This window comes from Vitis riparia, chromosome 6 (assembly GCF_004353265.1).
Source record: "Vitis riparia cultivar Riparia Gloire de Montpellier isolate 1030 chromosome 6, EGFV_Vit.rip_1.0, whole genome shotgun sequence".
Classification (NCBI taxonomy): domain Eukaryota; kingdom Viridiplantae; phylum Streptophyta; class Magnoliopsida; order Vitales; family Vitaceae; genus Vitis; species Vitis riparia.
The window spans coordinates 14721064-14739144 of NC_048436.1; the positions used below are offsets into that span (position 1 = coordinate 14721064).

The window sequence follows — 18081 nt, forward strand, 5'->3', positions numbered from 1 at the left end:
TTATCTCATTACTTTGAAAAAATTGCTTTAATAAGAAAATATTTATTTTAATGATTTTAAATATTTAAATCTTTATTAAAAAATATTTAGGATTAGTGTGGAGAGCAATTATGTAATTTTGGAATGGAGAAATTTTGATTATTTTGAAGACATTAATTAGGCCAATTACCCTATTTACACTTTCAAAATTATTGGAAGGTTGGTAAATTAGTATTAAAAATATTGTCTTCTTGATTAATATTATATATATATATATATATATATATGTTAGGAATTTGAGGTTAATCCAAACTATGGTAATCACCCTGGGGGGGGGGGGGATAGGGTGATGGTCTCTTTTTCACAAATTTAAATTATGCAAAAATAAGAGACAATTATATGCAAGTATATAATAAACAAAATAAAGACAATTGCATATAATTTAAAAGAGTTAGGGAAGAGAGAGTGCAAACATAAGAGTTTATAGTGGTTCGGCACTTCTTTGCCTACGTCCACTCTCCTCAACCTCCTAACCGAGTGGGAGTTCCACTATTTTGAAGCTTCAACCAAGTTTCCAATCTCTTTACAATTGGATTATGGTTCCAATTCACCCTCTTGAACTTTTGGCTCCAAGCACCCTTTACACTTCTTCAAGAGATATCCCTCTTTTGAACAACCTCTCAAGTGATACCCTTCACTTGAGAAAATTTTTCACAAAGATATACAAATAATGATCTCACAAAAATCCTAGTAATAGAACTTTAGGCTCAAAGATACAAGAAAAACTAGAATTGAATGGTGCACTAAAGATATGCAAGTTATGAAACAATGGTGCACTCAAAAACACTCTTTCAAGGCTCAAATATAATCAAGAATGATTTGGGATGGTTAAACTTATGAAACAATGAAGATTGAACCCTTTTTATAGAAGAAAAAAGTCAAACTAGCCATTGGGGGTTCGACCGGTCGAGTTAGGGGTCGACCGGTTAACTAGCTATTAGCATTTAATGCTTGAAAAGTGACCGTTGGGCCTCAACCGGACCTCAACCGGTTGAAGTTCAACCTTGACCGGGAAGAAAAGGCCACTGGGAGAGAAAGAAACTTTTTGGCCTCCCTCAACCGATCCTCGACCGATCGAGCACAACTGGTCGACCGATTGAACCGGTTAAGCCATTTTTTGGCTCAACACCCAACTTTTTTCAACTTAAAACCTTTTAACACAAGTTTGAAAATCATTTAACACAAGGTTTTAGTTGAAAACATGAAATCATCCAATTCTTAAGATATTTAAAACAATATTACTCTTGGATGATTTTGGTGCATAAATAAAGAATAAAATGCATGAAAGTCCTAGTGCACCAACAACCTTACAAAGAGATCTTATGAAGCTTTGGTCCTGAAAAAACTTTTCTCTTTGAGGTGGTCTTCTTCTTCATGATTTCTCATTGACTTGATTTGTTTTTGTGATTGCCACTTTGGAAATCGTCTTACCTAATCACACTTGAAATATGATCATTAGTTCTAAACTTTGTTTTGTTATCATCAAAATCAAGATTAACCAAACCTTGGTTTCACAATATATATGCATGTGAGTGTTTAAATTATTTTCGAAATAATAAACATCATGTGTCTAATTTGCAAGTTAGAAAAAAAAAATTAATAATATTTTATGAGGTATTTAAAAAGTATTTATTATATGTTCTATAAATTTGAAAAAATATAATATTTGATGATACCTAATTTACAAGTTAGAACAAAAAAATTATACTAATATTTTATGAGGTGTTTAAAAATTATTTAATATATATGAGAAATAATATAAGTCTGAAATAAAGAATCATATTTAAAATTATAATCATATTTATCAAATTTTTTACTAAAATTATATTTAATTCTTTTCATATATTTATACTCATTTATTTAAAAAAATGAAAAACTGATTTTTTTTTTTTGTAAACATGTTCTATTACCTTTCAAATAAAAAATTAGATAAGTTTGAAAATCAATAAAAAAAATTAAACACCACTTTCAATAATTTTTAGATAAATTTTATATAATATAAAATTTTATATAATATATTTCATTTGAAATTTAATTTCTAATGTTTAACTAAAAAATTGTATTGACAATTTTTTATTGTGAGTCAAAATATTTTGCATTAGTCTATCTAAATAAGAAAAATTATTAATATAATATTAGAACTTCATATCTTAGTTATTTTTTTTCAATAATTTATCTATTTAAAAATTTAAAAATAAAAACATTAAAAAATAAAAGCTAAAAACATATATATATATATATATAAAATAAAGCGAAGTGATAGTCAATTTTTAAAATTTTTTAAAATATGGTTAATGTAGAAAATATAAAAAAATAATTACAAATAAGAGAAAAATATAAATGAAAGGGTAATATAAATTTAAAATAAAAAATGAAAATTAAACTAAAAGATAAATATAAAAAGATAAAAAATATTTGGATGAAAAATCTCAAAAATTTTATCATTACTTATAATAAGAGCAAAAAGATTTAATATATTTAAAAATGAAAAACAAAAAAACATTATTGTTTTTTATTTGACATAAAATAGAAATATAGATTGGAAGAAAAAAAAAAAGAAAAAAATTAGAAATGAGTAATACTTAATAAAAAATAGAAAAGGAAAAAAAAATACAAAAAAAATTCACACTCACTTGAACCTATATAAGGGTTAAGGGTATTTTAGGGATTAATGAAAGACAATATCATTTATCTTAATTTTCACTCACTTGAACCTATATAAGGGTTAAAGGTATTTTAGGGATTAATGAAAGACAACATCCTTTATCTTAATTTTCACACTTTGTTTAGGTCTTGGGCTTAAATATGCATGATATATAAACCAAATGTTAATTTTTGAGCCTAACCGACCCAAAAGACAATTCTCCCAAATTACAATAGACCAATTGAGGAATTTTGCGTTTTGCCACATCTATGTATCATCCATGTGTGCAGGGACTTTTCAAAAAAATTATATAATATATTATATATATATTTTCTTTAACCGGATGGAGGCTGCTTTTTCCTGGCAAATATTATTACTCTTCCTGAAAATTTGTCTTTGATAAAAACGTCTTTCTTACATGGAAAATGACGTACTAAATTGTAAAAAAAAAAAAAAAAAATGTTAAGGCTTTGATTTAAATAAGTTAACATATATTATCATCATTACCTGATTTTTTTAACATTTATATATACTATTGATCTAATTCATTGTTATGTTCAGGTTTTTTTTTTTTAAAAAAAAAAAATTAAATTTATATAATATAAAAATATTACTTTATGAAAAAAAAAACGTATTTATTGGGCCAAACCTCCTATTTTTTTTTTTTTTACATTGTTAAGTTATGTGTTAAATAAGCTTTTATATATTTTTCAAAATAAAAAAAATACAAGAAAACGACATTCTTATAAGAAAGAATTAACACAAGAGTAAAGCGAGAATAGAATAAATGAATAAAAACGTAACCTTTAATCTATTTGAAGAAATGAATTTACAATTGAAAATAGTTGGTTTTTCATGGACAAGCAGCTAGGAAAGTATTTATTCCCTAGCAATAGGGCTTGAAGTTCAAATTAAGGCCCTTTCCAAGCAAAAAATACATGGATTTAGACGTTCTCTTGTCTCTATTTTCAATTGGCAAAGGGAAGATTGATTGTAATTTATCACATATCAGGTTTTTAGTATGATTTTCTTTCTCACTGCTCCATTGGATATAGCATGGCATCACTCTTCCACTGTGAACTCCATTTTACTCGTTCATTCAATCATTATTTCTTGTTCCCCTTTTTCCTAGGAAAGTAAGCTTTGCATAAGAATATTCGAACTTAAAAGACATTTCATATGAAATTCTAATCTTATGGTTGGAAAAAAAAAAAAAGTGAATAAAATATATATATACATATAAAACCGAACAAGGAGATTGTTACCTAGACATAAAGTAATGAACTTTTTTATTACAAATATTCTCTCATTGATCATTTTTTTTTTTTTTTTTTACGTGTAGTTATAAAATTACCAAATTATTGAAAATATACATTTGCTACAACATCACGACTTTGCAGCTCCTATTGCAAAATATAGTATAGAAGCCTTTTGAAAATTTTGTACATAAAAATATTTTAAATCAAAATTGTTACTCTCGGGTTTAGCCCTAAGAAAACTGGAAGTGAATTTTGATCAAATGCCTCATCTAATCAAACAAAATGTAGATTCTCTACGAGAATGAAAAATGCTTCAGAAAAATTTCTCATGGGCCAGAAGGATCACTTGTTTGGCAAATCAAGTCCAAAGTCGAAAAGCCATAACCGAGTTTCGTCAACTGCAGAAGTCTGGGCAAAAAATAACTGAATTTCTTCTCTCATCAGTCGTCAAGGTCTGTGGAAGAGTTGAAGCTTTACAAGAAGGAAAGCAAGCTCATTGCCTGATACTGAAACTTGGGTTCAATGCAGATTTGATTCTAATGACAACCCTTCTTGACATGTACTCCAAATGCACCAACATTCAAGAAGCTTGCCGGGTGTTCGAGGAAATGCCCCAAAGAGACGTAGTTGTGACTAACAGTATGATTTCTGGGCTTTGCAGGTGTCACTTACCATCGTATGCAATCGATTTGTTTACCAAAATGAATGAATCTGAGAGAGATGTTGGTACTTGGAATTCGCTGATTTCGGGCCTTGGACAGAATTTAGAAGGGAGGACTGCGTTGATTATCTTGGGAGGATGAGAGTGGAGGATGTTGAAGTTGATGTTATGACAATGATGAGCATTCTTTCCATTTGTGCCGATATGGCAATGATGGTTCATGCTCAACAAGTTCATGGGTTGGTGATTAAATCTGGGTTTGAGCAGTATTTACCAGTGGGAAATGCCATTGTTGACATGTATGCTAAGTGTGGATGTATGGATGATGCCTGTTTATGTTTTCAGAACATGCCATTCAAGAATGTGATCTCATGGACCTCTCTGATTTCTGGTTATGCAAAGCATGGATTAGGGATTGAAGCTCTGAAGGCATTCCAACAAATGGAAATGGAAGGTGTTGTGCCAAACAAAATCACATTCTTGGTACTCTATATGCTTGTAGCCATGCAGGATTGTTACAAGAAGGATGGAGTAATTTTACAACCATGGTACACAAATACTTGATCACCCCAACGATGGAGCATTACACGTGCATGGTTGATCTCCTTGCTCGAGCTGGGCATCTCGAGGAGGCTCATGACTTCATAGAGAGGATGCCAATAAACCCGGATGCAAAGCTTCTCACAGCATTTCTCAGCTCATGTTGTCATCACAAGAATGTAGAGCTAGCTAGGACTGTTGGGCAGAAACTACTTCAGTTACAACCTCAGGAAGCAGGAGCCTACATCTCACTGTCAAACTTTTATGGACTTGTTGGGGACTTGGAAGGTGTTGCCAATGTGAGAAGGCTGATGTTAGAAAGGGGAATAAGGAAAGAGAAGGCCTGTACTTGGATTGAAATTAGCCGAAAAGTTCATAGCTTTGAATCAGGAGACAGGTCTCATCCTGATTACCTAAAGATCTGTAAGTACTTGGAAGTTCTTATTCAGAAAATGAAGAACATTGGGTATGTCCCCGACACAAGTATGGTGGCCCAAAATGTGGATGAGCTAACCAAAGAAGAGATACTTCTTGGTCACAGTGAGAAGCTGGCCATTGCACTTGGGCTCATGAGCACGCATCCCGGTACATGCATCTTGATAGTTAAGAACCTTAGGGTATGTGCAGACTGCCATGTCTTTACAGGGTTGATCTCAAAGATTGAAGGGAGGGAGATAGTTGCAAGAGATTCCAGCAGGTTTCATCATTTCAAAGGAGGAGTATGCTCTTGTGGAAACTACTGGTGAGGGCCAAATCAATATTAGTGATTGCAGTATGATACAACTGTTGTATATTTACAGAGGAGAATGATAGAAAATTTTTTCTATTCAATATCTATTCGGCTTTCATGTAGGCACACTTCAGTTTTTTACTATTTAGAAATAAAATATATTCTTATTTTTTCAATTACGTCTTTAATTTTTATACATACCAAGCATATTTGGTTGTCCTTATTTTCTTCCTTAATAAAAATTAGTAATTTTTGCAATGTTTCAATATTCACATAGGTGTTGTATAGGATGTGGGAACATTAGGAATGTTAGCGGCTGTTTGGCAACGTACACTTCTTTAAAATAGCTCTTAATTGATTAAAAATGATTTTCTCAACTTATTTTTCGTAAAAGTACTATGCACTTATAGGCAATAAAAATGCTTTCAAGAAAAAATTGAAAGCACTTCCAATTATTTTAGAAAATAAGAAACTTTTATAAAATTGTCTTTAGTAAAAAAATTGCTATACATGTGTTTTAGTTAGAAAACTAGTTTTGAAATAATTCTGTGAAAAAGACCTTTGGTTTCCCATTTTAAAATTTATTTAGAAAAATTTAGGAATGAAAAATTTTCTTTTCTTATCAGGAAAAAAAAAAAAAAAATAGAAAGAAATAATCAAACATGCTTTTTAAAAATGTTTTCAAAATTTTAATTTTGAATAAAAATTGAAACCCATCTGCCGGGTCCAAACCCAATTTCCATTTGCTGTAACTTGTTTTCAAACGCGGCCGGCGAAAGCATCCGAATTCTCGGTCATCTTTAAACCGACCAACAACTTCCTGACTTTTCTTTTCTCTTTTTAACTTCTCCCTTTTTTGCCGATTCGAAATATTCTTGACGAATAAGTCCATTCCATTTTTGGTTCACCTTCGCGGAGGATCTCATCTCCATGGCTTCTTCAGCTCTGGCGTACCCTTCAGATTTCCAAATTCCGTTCGATCTCTTCATCTCCAAGAAACATCCCGGCCTTCCACGTGGCTATCTCGGGTTGGCTGATTCAGCGGGAATATCGTGTACAGAGTCAACCGTCGATCTCCGAAGCACAACAGAGTGCTCCTCGATGCGCTGGCAATCCCCTAATTTCCATGCGCGGCAGCCATGTGAGTCTCTCTCCTTCTTTCCCTTGTTTGTTTCCACGGAAAATTTTTTCCAGGAAATATAAATGAATCGTCATTTTAGGTGTGCAGAGAGATGGAAAATTAATTCACATTCTTATTTTTATAAGCAAAAACACTAGGCAAATTGTAAAAGGAATTCACATGCCTTCTTACCAGTATGCCATTGAGGAACCACGAGATATCTATTTTCATTGTGTATTACTGTTGAATTGACAAGCCACGTAGAAGAAAGGGAAAAGAATATTTTCCTTTTTGAATAAATCTATTGAATCAGGAGATGGAGCTTTATACAAGAGATTTCCTACAATCATTTTTTTTTTTTTTTTTTTTTGTAGGGAAAAGAATATTTTCCTTTTTGAATAAAAGGCAACTAATCAAATATACAAATAATACAATAAATTTGTTAATGAATGGCTGGATATTTTGTCAAATGGAAAGCCAGATGTCATTGACCTTCTCAACACTCCCCCTCAAGTTGGAGAGTGAATGTCAAGAACTCCCAACTTGCGCATCATAGTTGAGAAAGCTTCCTTTCCCAATGGCTTGGTGAATACATCTGCAAGTTGATTCGTTGAAGCAACATGTTTGGTTACAATTGAACCATCTTATATTTTGTCACGAATAAAATGACAATCCATCTCTATATGTCTGGTTCTTTCATGGAAAACAGGATTGGCTGCTATATGTAATGCGGTTGTGTTATCACAATACAACAATATTGGCTTCGGATGCAATATTCTCAAATTTGTCAATAACGAGCGCAGCCAAGATAATTCACAGCATGCACCTGTCATGGCTCTATATTTGGCTTTTGCTAAGGAGAGAGATATGGTTTTCTGTCTCTTTGTCCTCCAGGAAATAAGAGAAGATCCTAGAAAAACACAATAACCTGTAGTGGATCTACGAGATATTGGACAACCAGCCCAATCCGAATCAGAAAAAGCTCGCAAAGATAAATCATTATGAGAAGGGAAGAATAGACCTTGTCCTAGACTACTTTTCAAATAACGCAGCACACGTAAGGCAGCTTCCATGTGTGGTTTGCATGGTGCATGCATGAATTTACTTAACATATGAACCGAATAGGTGATATTTGGCCGGGTAATAGTCAAATAAATTAGGCATTCAACAAGTTGTCTATACTGAGATGGATCTTTAAGCAATTCACTTGAATCTAAGAGCTTTATGTTTTGTTCCATGGGAAAGCTCACAGGTTTAGCACCCAAAAAACCACCTTAAAATTTCCAAAGCATATTTTCGTTGTGAGATGGAAATACCTTTCTTTGACCGAGAAACTTTGATGCCCAGAAACTACTTCAAATCACCCAAATCTTTAATTTGAAAATGACTATGAAGAAATTGCCTAAGAGCTAATATGTGATTGACATTATTACTCGTAATAAGAATGTCATCAACATATATTAACAAAGTTGTGAAAGATTTGTCTTTCTAACATGTGAATAACAAGTAATTTGCTTTGGATTGAGTAAATCCAGCAGCTTGGATAACTGTAGAGAACTTGGCAAACCATTGTCGGGAAGCCTACTTTAAACCATACAACGACTTGTGAAGGTGACACACTTGATTCTCCCCCTATCGCTGAAGACCAGGAGGTGGAGTCATATAAATTTCTTCATGGAGATCACCATGAAGAAATGCATTGTTGACATCAAGTTGGTGAAGAGACCAATTTTGGGCAGCTGCTAAAGCCAATAAACAACGGACAATAATCATTTTAGCAGTGGGAGAAAAAGTGTCATGATAATCTAAATCTTCCAACTGTGTGTAACCTCTCACAACCAAACGAGCTTTGAAACGCTCAATAGTGCCATCTGAGTGTCGTTTGATTTTATAAACCCAATGACAACTAATAGGCTTCTTACCAGAAGGAAGAGAAGTGAGGGACCAAGTGTGGTTGGCGTCTGAAGCGGCCAATTCAGATTGCATTGCTTCTTGCCAATGGGGATGAGAAGCTGCTTCGGTATAAGAGGTAGGCTCAATATCTTGACTGACAGTAGCAATAAAGGAGCGATGTTGTGGTGAGTAACGATGATAAGAGACAAAATGGCAAAGGGGATATCGCGTACCTTTTTGTGGACTTGATGACAAAGGCGGCAAATGGTTGGGAGATGTCACTTGGTTGCAGACATAATCATGTAAAACCGTGGGAGGGTGTGAGGTCATTGAGAACAACGTAAAATGGGTTCACGAGGAAGACTAGTAGGTGATTGCAGAAACGAAATTGGATTCGGTGGTGTGGGTTGTTGGACAGGAGAAACTGGTTCTGGTGGTGAGGAATCGGATACAGAAAGAGGAACCACAAAGCTTGAATTTGAGGAAATGGATGAAATGGACTCGTAGGGAAAAATAGTTTCATGAAAAACAACATCACGACTAGTGAACATTTTATGGGTGGTAAGGTCATAGAGCTTGTAAGCTTTCTGACCAACTGGATAGCCAAGAAAAATACAACGTTTGGCTCGAGGAGCGAGTTTATGGGGAATGTGCACATCAGTAGCATATGCTAGACACCCAAAAACTCAAAGGTGGGAATAAGAAGGAAGTTTTCCATAGAGTCGCTCAAAAGGAGTTTGATGAGAAAGGAGTGGTGTGGGCAAACGATTAATGATATGAATAGCAGTAGAAACACATTCTGCCCAAAAATGTAAAGGAAGATGGGCTTGAAAACGAAAAGCTCGAGCTGTCTCAAGAATATGGCGATGTTTGTGCTCTACAACCCCATTTTGTTTTAAAAAATTCCCACATAGAGAAGAATTCTCCACCATTATCAACCTGAATGTTGGCTATAGAAACATGGAATTGTGTTTGGACAAATGAAAAAAAGTTGACAAGTAAATTTTGTGTTTCACTTTTGTGATGCATAAAAAATGCCCATGTGAATCTAGAATAATCATCCACAATAGTCAAAAAATATTTTGCACCAGAAAGAGAGACAATTTTATGGGGGCCCTAAATGTCACAATGAATTAATTCAAAAGGTCTAACAGACGAAATTGAACTAACAGAAAATGGAAGTCGACTTTGTTTTGCAAGGGCACAAACATCACAAGCATTATTAGACTGGAAAGGGAAACTTAACAAATGTTTTGCCATAAAATGTAATCTAGAGGAAGACAAATGCCCCAATCGGCGATGCCACAAAACGGTGGAGGAGATGACCTGAGGACTGGGTGAATGGCAAAAAGTAGTTGCTATAGATGGAGTTTGAGATTTTGGCTTCTCTGATGCCAATGCAACTAAGTAATAAAGTCTGTCTCGTTGTTCACCCAAACCAATCGTCGTCCTCGTCATCAAGTCTTGTAAAATACACCAATGAGGAAAGAAGGTTATTGAACAATTGAGATCTCTGGTAATGCGACTCATAGACATTAAATCCACCTTGAAAGATGGCACACCAAGCACATTTTTTAAAGTAATATTGGAATTCAAAGGTAGATTTCCAATGGATGTAATCGGAGCATGTTCACTTGGCATAGCAACTGGTGGCAAACGGGTGTTCTTACTGTTGTTGACAAGCAAAGTTGGAGATGAGGTAATGTGGTCTGTTGCACCACTATCGATAATTAATTGATAGAGGCGCAACAATGTTTGTAACAAACCTGAAGAAGTACCAACAACATCAGCTTTAGAATTGGCAGATTGTGTTGTTCCTTTACCCTGCATGATGGATAAGATTTGCTGAATTTGCAAATCAGAGAGCCCATTTGTCACCAATGGCACTTCCTGCATCATTGGACCCTCCTTGACATTGTTCACTGAAGGCTGATTGGCTATTGTTGCGCTTAAAATGAGTGCTTCTTTGATTGGACCTGTTTGATGCATGTTTAAGGTGTCTTGGCGGGTACCCATTCAGCTTCCAGCATGTTTCCTACACATGATGGCCATGGTCGCAATAAGAGCAATGCAAAGGTTTTCAATTAGACAAGTTGGAATGAGAAGAAGAACCTTGTCCATGTTGAACAGCCCCACCGGTTTAGTCCTTTGAACAACCATGGCTGAGTTCTCCGTCATCTCACATGCAGCCCCTAGGCTTCGCTGCTTCTCTTCTTGTACAATGGAAGAGTAAGCCTTGGCAACATCAAGTAGTGGATTCATCAATAGAATTTGTCCTCGGATTGCATTGTAGGACTCATTAAGTCCCATGAGAAATTGCATCAATTTGCGTCTCTTATGATCCACCCCACAAGAGCAAATGGTGTCATTATAGGATCCTAGTCCATCCCATAATTTTTTTAGCCTTGTGTAATAAGCCACAACAATCATTTGATCTTGAGCAAGACAAGCAATGTCTCTCTCAATCTGAAAAATACGAGGGGCATTGCTTTGAGAAAAACGATCCCGAAGGTCTTCCCATACCTCTTGGGCGGTGGTTGAAAAAATGACACTGTCTGCAAGATCCTGTGTGAGTGAATTAAGAATCCAGGAGAGGACCATATCATTGCATTTTTTCCATGAAGCATAGTCGTCTGGTTTGGTTGTGGCAGACAACATTGTGGTGGTCCCCTCTATGAAACCTATCTTGGATTTGGCATTCAAAGAAATCATCATGGTTCTACACCATGTTGAATAATTATCCCCATTGAGAGGCTTGGAAACAAGCATCATTCCTGGATGATCAAATGGTGAAGAAATTATGGATTGATAGCATCAAGCTTGCCTCCATCCGAATGTTGCTCATTTGCCATGATAATAAGAAACAACGATAAAAAAGAAGGCAAAAAGAAAAACAGAGAGCTAGGGTATCATTCCCTGCTCTGATACCATGTAAAAGAAAGGGAAAAGAATATTTTCCTTTTTGAATAAATCTATTGAATCAGGAGACGTAGCTTTATACAAGAGATTTCCTACAATCATGCTAATCATGCTAAGCTATTCTTGGTAGTCTAAGTATAAAAGGAAACTAATCAAATATACAAATAATATAATATATTTGTTAATGAATGGCTGGATATTTTGTCAAAGGAAAGCCAAATGTCATTGACCTTCTCAACAAGCCATGGTGCTGGAGAGGAGGAAGGAATGTTTCCGAACGCATGTTAACTTTATTTTCTTGCCTGGTGTAATTACTTCCCGTGCATCATTTTCCTTGTGAATTTCACACAGTCTGCAGTCAAGATCAAAATGACAATTAGGATCAGTTGTATGCGTTCATTTGAAGCTAAATAACTATATTAATTATGTTGGTATGAGAACAAAATGACGAGGCTTGGTGGTTGTAGAATCTGATACTTTTTGAATTTAATATTAAGTAATGTGTTATGTCTCTGCTTGCAGGATGGATCTTGGCAATGCTTCAGAGGGGATGGTAGTGGGGAGGATTTGATATTCAGAGTTGAGAGAACACTGAATACGCTTACGAGAACTGAGTTCAACATATTCCTCGGTGGTGCAAATTGTGAAGACTCCACAGATTTCAAGATGAAAGGTTGCCCATTCCAGAGGTCCTGCACCATCTACAAAGGCAATTCTATAGTAGCACAGGTATTGATGCTAACTACACTACAATTGAGGTTTTGCAAACCTTTCTATTCTGAGTGGAATCACTTTATTTTGAGCAGAATGAACTTTTGAGTCAGTTAAAGGATTCTATATAGAGAATTCCTTAAGACATTCCTTGCCTGCTACTGAATCCTTGTGGTATCCTATGGAAGTGTTTTGAGATTGTGACAATTACATACCTTTAGGCTATGTTTGATTCCCATAAAGTTTGAAGGAGGGAAAGAACACATAGAGGAAAAAGAGAAGGAAAGAAAAAGGTTAGGAAAAATTATAAAAAAATAAAATAAAATTCTTGTTTGATTGTCCATAGAAAAATTAAGGGAAAGAAAATTAACTTTATAAGGAATGCACTTTCCCCAGCATCTTACGAGGAAAATAGGGTGGAAAATCTTATAGCATATTTCTCCCTGTTTTCCTTACCATTTTTCATGGTATCCAGACATGAGAAAATCATTTTTGTAAGCATTTTTTAATTTTAGCATTTTTTTCATGAACCAAACATAGCCTTGGACTCTGGCACTAAACATAACAGTGGGAATGGTAACAAATTTTTTCCCATGGTCAATTTGTAGGAGAGAGTAGCAAAGCTATGGGAGTCTTGGGTTTCCCAAGTGCATAATGGCTCATCACCATTCTGTTTCTATTGACTCAGACCAGTTCCATGGTTTAGTTGAACTTAGAGTGAGCTGGTCTCCTCTATGGAAACAGCATGTCCTGATGAGGGAGTCCTAACAGAGGACTTATGACTTGGTCATCTGTTTTGTTCTATCGTCTACATGGTTGATGAAATCTATTACAATGTTGTTTTCTTATTCATAATTAATTTTGATGCAGACTAGCCTCATGTACAAGCTTGGGAAGGCTTTTGTTGGGAGGTGCAAATTTCGACTAACCATATTTCCTGGGTCTGGTGATCATGCTGTGGTTGTGGCCTTGATTGTAATATTTTTTGATGGACGAAGATTAAGTAACTGACCAAACATATATGCCTATCGTAGGTATTTTTATGTGTCTCTGTATAATGTTCGAGTCCATTTCTCTTCTTGTTCTTTCCTAAGCTTACTACCACCTGAGAGCTTTTTCCACACTAAACATAAATGTCTCACAGAAACCTGAGTATAAGAATCCTGGTACTTCATTAAAATTTTAAGGATCCAGTTTGGTACATGTTTCCTATCATCACAGCATAAAAAACCGATCTGAAACATCTTGGAAATGGCTTTTCCCAGTATTTTTTACAAAATTCAGATGACGTCCCTTCACATTTAGGTAAACTCATCCATTTTGTTGAGGTTCTCTGATTGTCAGTCTTCTTCTTTCGTTTCCTGTTTTCCCATATCCTTGAGGTTGTGTTCTATCTGTTTCTATCCATCTTCTCCTGTTCTCACTTCCCACACTGGTTCTTAGGCAACTCTGCATGATACCTTGAGCTTGATCCACCACACATTGACAATAAGAGTTCAGGCCTGTGCCTAATACACTACGATATGATCTTCATATCATATATTTACAGCCAAAATTTCTAGATTTAGCTGCTTGTTCCAAAATGTAACAATTGGTCTGATGCTTGTTTTCCTGGAATCAGCATATACCATGTTTGCTCTCTTTAATTTTCCTTCTTCCGTTTTGCTTAATCAAAACGGGGTTGACAACAAGTTATCAACTTCACCTTTTAATCAAAATAGTAACTTAATATAATATCAGATCCTGGTGTTTGAAGGTCATGATTTCCAACAAATTCAAAGGACACTTCTGGGTATTATGAATATTGCAGAAATATCAAGATCTACCTAGCATGACAAGTGTTTGTATAATTATATTTTCAGAAATTTGTTGAATTTGGTATTAATGTTCAACAATGGTGACTTCTACATAGATATTGTATTTAGGAGAACATAAAAAGATGAAAATATTCGGTGTGAAAGATTGTAAGCAGGCCAATTGTTTTGCGCCATCCACAGAGACGGCAGAAAAGGGTGCTTTTGGTGCGTTTTAGATAATGAGAGAATTTTTTCTTGTTGAAGACAGTCGTCCGAATAAGAGTTCAATACATTTTAGACTGCTTTTGGAAGTGTTTTTATTGGAAGAATTTTTAGTAAAAATGTTTGCTTTAATTATTATTATTATTATTATTATTATTATTATTATTATTTTAAAAAAATCATCATCAAATGTTCCTTCATAATCATTATAAATGATTTTCAACTTTGTCAAATGTTTTTCTTAAACACTATGAATGTTATAAGTAGAGTTACAATTTGGAAGAATTGGTTGAGTTGATGGCTAGTTCATCTCGAATTAAAAAAAACCAATTAACATGAGTCCAACTAAATTTGACCTCTAATTCGAGGTGCTCAACCCAACTTTATTTTCTTAAAGTTCGAGTTGGTGTTAGGTTGGTTGGTTGGACTCGGGTTGGTTGGGTTAATTGAATTGTATAATTCAAAATTCATCTATAATTTTTTTATATGTTTATATGAGAATAAAATTAATAAATATGATAAAATTTCAAGATAACAATAGAAATATATATATATATATATATATATATATATATATATATATATATATATATATATATATATTTAAAATAATGAAAAATATATATGATATAATATAATTTAATATTTTTTCTTAAAGGTTAAAAAGATAATATTATTATATAATATTGTAGACCCCTTGCTAGCCACCCGAGGAGCTAAGTATTTTTATTTTTATTTTTGGAGTGGGAGACGACTTCTATAGGTAGGTTGCATGAGACGTGTGGCGAAGGATGTCACCACCTTGCCATGGTGGTGGTTGAAGATGGTAACATATTTGCTGAAAGGTGAGCAATGGAGCCGGTAGAAGCTTGGTGGGGAAGAAAAACGAGCTGGTGAAAAGGGGGTCCAGGAAAAGCTTTCAGGAGGATGGTTTTTTTTTAGAGAGAAAAAAAACAGAAAGTTAGGTAAATTGAGAGAGAAAAACAGAGAGCTGTAAAGGGAGTTCTGGAGAAGAGTTTTGGGTCAAAATGACCCATTTATTAAAAAAAATATAAGATTTAACTACTTTTTGAAACTTATGTTCAAATTGGCCTATTTGGTGCCACGTAGGTGCCATGTCATTAAATTTTTTTTTTTCATCTTTTTAGTTAAAGTCTCATTTGACAATTGAGGTTTCATTTTTGAACTGAAGTCGCAGTTGTCAACTGATGCTTCATTTTTAAACTAAAGCCTCAATTGGCAACTGAGGCTTTAATTAATTTTTTAAATTAAAAATTATTAAATTACAATTTATGATTAAAATTTTAAAAATATACTTAAATAATAAATTATTTATATTTAAACTTAAGAATCTAGTATTACTTTAACAAACATAAATTGATAAATTGAAGATATTATAAATGAATATTTTATTTATTAATAAATTAATAATCTTAAAATAATAAATTTATATAACATATAAGTAATATATAAAATTGTATAATTTATTAATTTAAGATATTTAATTTGTTGTTTTTTAAGATATTAATTTATTTCTATTATGACAAATTTATCTTTATTGAAATAATAGTATACTTTTAAACCACAGTTGCTAATTAAGATTTCAAATATAATTTTTTTTTTACTTTCAAATTTAATTAAAAACTATAAAATCACAATTTATTATTGAAATTAAAAATATATACTTTAATAATAAATTATTTATATTTAAACTTAAGAATCTAGTATTACTTCAACAAACATAAATTGATAAATAGAAGATATTATAAATGACTATTTTATTTATTAATAAATTAATAATCTTAAAATAATAAACTTATATAACATATAAATAATATATAAAATTGTATAATTTATTAATTTAATATATTTAATTTATTGTTTTTTAAGATATTAATTTATTTGTATTATGATAAATTTATCTTTATCGAAATAATAGTATACTCTTAAGTCGCAATCGTCATATATAGATTTTTTTTAACAAAATTAGTTAATGAAATTAATTAGAAAAAGTCTACTACAAATTGTAATTTTTAGTAGTTTAATCAAAGTCACAAAAAATATCCAGTAAACATTAATATAGTGGAAAATAAAAAACATATATAATATCACATGCCTTCACAAGGAGAGAACCTATGTGTAACCGGTACTCTCTTCCTTTTTGGACGTTCTTCTCTAACTGTAGCAGGTACTGCATGTGACACATGAAGAGCATCTAATTGTGATGGGGCTGGAGTTGGAAATAGAGGTGGTGGTGGAGATAGCAATCTAGGTCGACGTAGGCCCCGTCTACCCTTTGGAATGGTTGGCGGTAAATCTAGCTGAGTAGATGTGTCAATCTGCACTAATGGTGGGTCTGAAGAGGTAGGAGGTTGTAATGGAGGTAGGTCTAAAGAAGTAAGGGGTTGTACTGATGGTGGGTTTGAAGAGGTAAGGGGTTGTGCTGATGGTGGGTTTGAAGAAGTAGGGGCCTAAACTGAAGATAAGTCTAAAGAAATAGGGGGTTGTACTGATGGTGAGTCTAAAGAGGTAGGAGGTTGCACTGATGGTAGGTCTGAATAAGTAGGGTGTTGCACTAATGGTACATCTAAAGAAATGAGTGACTAATCGTGAGGATAAAAAGGTAGGGAGTTGTAATGTTGTTGATACTGACGATGTGATGGGCTGACAACTAATATATCTACCTCTCCCTCGAAATGTCGACCGACCTCGAACAAGTGGTAGTCGAGCAACTGTTGACTAAGTTGGTGGCCTACCTCCTCCATGCTCTACATGTGGGATACGATACTCCTCCAGAATAATGCACATAACATCAGTGGCCATACGAATAATATCAACAATACCAATGCGACAAGCATCACTATCAGAGTCCTCCAATGCATGACCTCCTCGAGATATGATAGATGTCATTGTCTCAATCTGTCACATAAAATGATCTATAATTATTTGTTGGAATAAATATTATACACAATATGTACATAATATTAAAGTGATACAAACCAATAAGCGGACAGATAAGGCAGTAGTCTGGTACCGCATAAGTCCAAAATCATTCATAGGTGTAATAAAACGACATGTAATACGAGGATACCATGTCATGTACGAAACATGGTAGTCCATATGAGGCTCTATAGGCTCCGCAGTGACAATGTGGTCCCCCCTAACCTCTCATAATGCCACGTAGTGCTCATGATATAACATCCAATCAAACTAAGGTCGATCACGTCAATCATGGAATAAAGGTCATAATCAATAGGGGATGTCAAAAGAATACCATGTATGAGTCCAAACTGTCGCAACACATGCTCAAGACGATGCCACTCAACAATATAACAAAAAATAAGTGGTGACATCGTCCGCCAAATATCCTAATCAACTAAACAAATGTCTGGAATCAATGCTAATATATCATCTGTGTAAGACTGCCATAATACCTTATATATTCAAATCTTAGTATGTATTTAATAAAGTTTAAATTATAATATTAATATTAATAATCTTGTTACAGAATATTAATATTTAGCCCAAACCTGATCAGATCGTTGTC

General features: G+C 33.7%; 2 protein-coding genes and 1 pseudogene across 2 annotated transcripts; all 3 read left to right on the forward strand.

Annotated features, from left to right (window-relative positions):
• The first annotated feature begins 4167 nt into the window (after positions 1 to 4167).
• Positions 4168 to 5086, forward strand: LOC117917021 (annotated as a pseudogene).
• A 5-nt stretch (positions 5087 to 5091) lies between these two features.
• On the forward strand, positions 5092 to 6049 carry LOC117915992 (putative pentatricopeptide repeat-containing protein At3g23330). The gene has a single exon (XM_034831782.1). It carries the CDS (start codon positions 5149 to 5151, stop codon positions 5887 to 5889), a length of 741 nt encoding a protein of 246 aa, XP_034687673.1. The 5' UTR covers positions 5092 to 5148; the 3' UTR covers positions 5890 to 6049.
• Positions 6050 to 6665: 616 nt separating this feature from the next.
• LOC117917022 (protein LURP-one-related 7-like) lies at positions 6666 to 13717 on the forward strand. The gene is made up of 4 exons (XM_034833253.1): positions 6666 to 6905; positions 6964 to 7014; positions 12328 to 12534; positions 13387 to 13717. Exons 1-4 carry the CDS (start codon positions 6804 to 6806, stop codon positions 13525 to 13527), a joined length of 501 nt encoding a protein of 166 aa, XP_034689144.1. The 5' UTR covers positions 6666 to 6803; the 3' UTR covers positions 13528 to 13717.
• Positions 13718 to 18081: the final 4364 nt, after the last annotated feature.

Coding starts and splice junctions, on each gene's coding strand:
- LOC117915992 (XM_034831782.1), top strand. CDS start 5,149: ATGGTACACAAATACTTGATCACCCCAACGATGGAGCATTACACGTGC.
- LOC117917022 (XM_034833253.1), top strand. CDS start 6,804: ATGGCTTCTTCAGCTCTGGCGTACCCTTCAGATTTCCAAATTCCGTTC. Junction 6,906..6,963: donor CACGTGGCTATCTCGGGTTG/GCTGATTCAGCG, acceptor GAAGCACAACAG/AGTGCTCCTCGATGCGCTGG. Junction 7,015..12,327: donor TTTCCATGCGCGGCAGCCAT/GTGAGTCTCTCT, acceptor CTCTGCTTGCAG/GATGGATCTTGGCAATGCTT.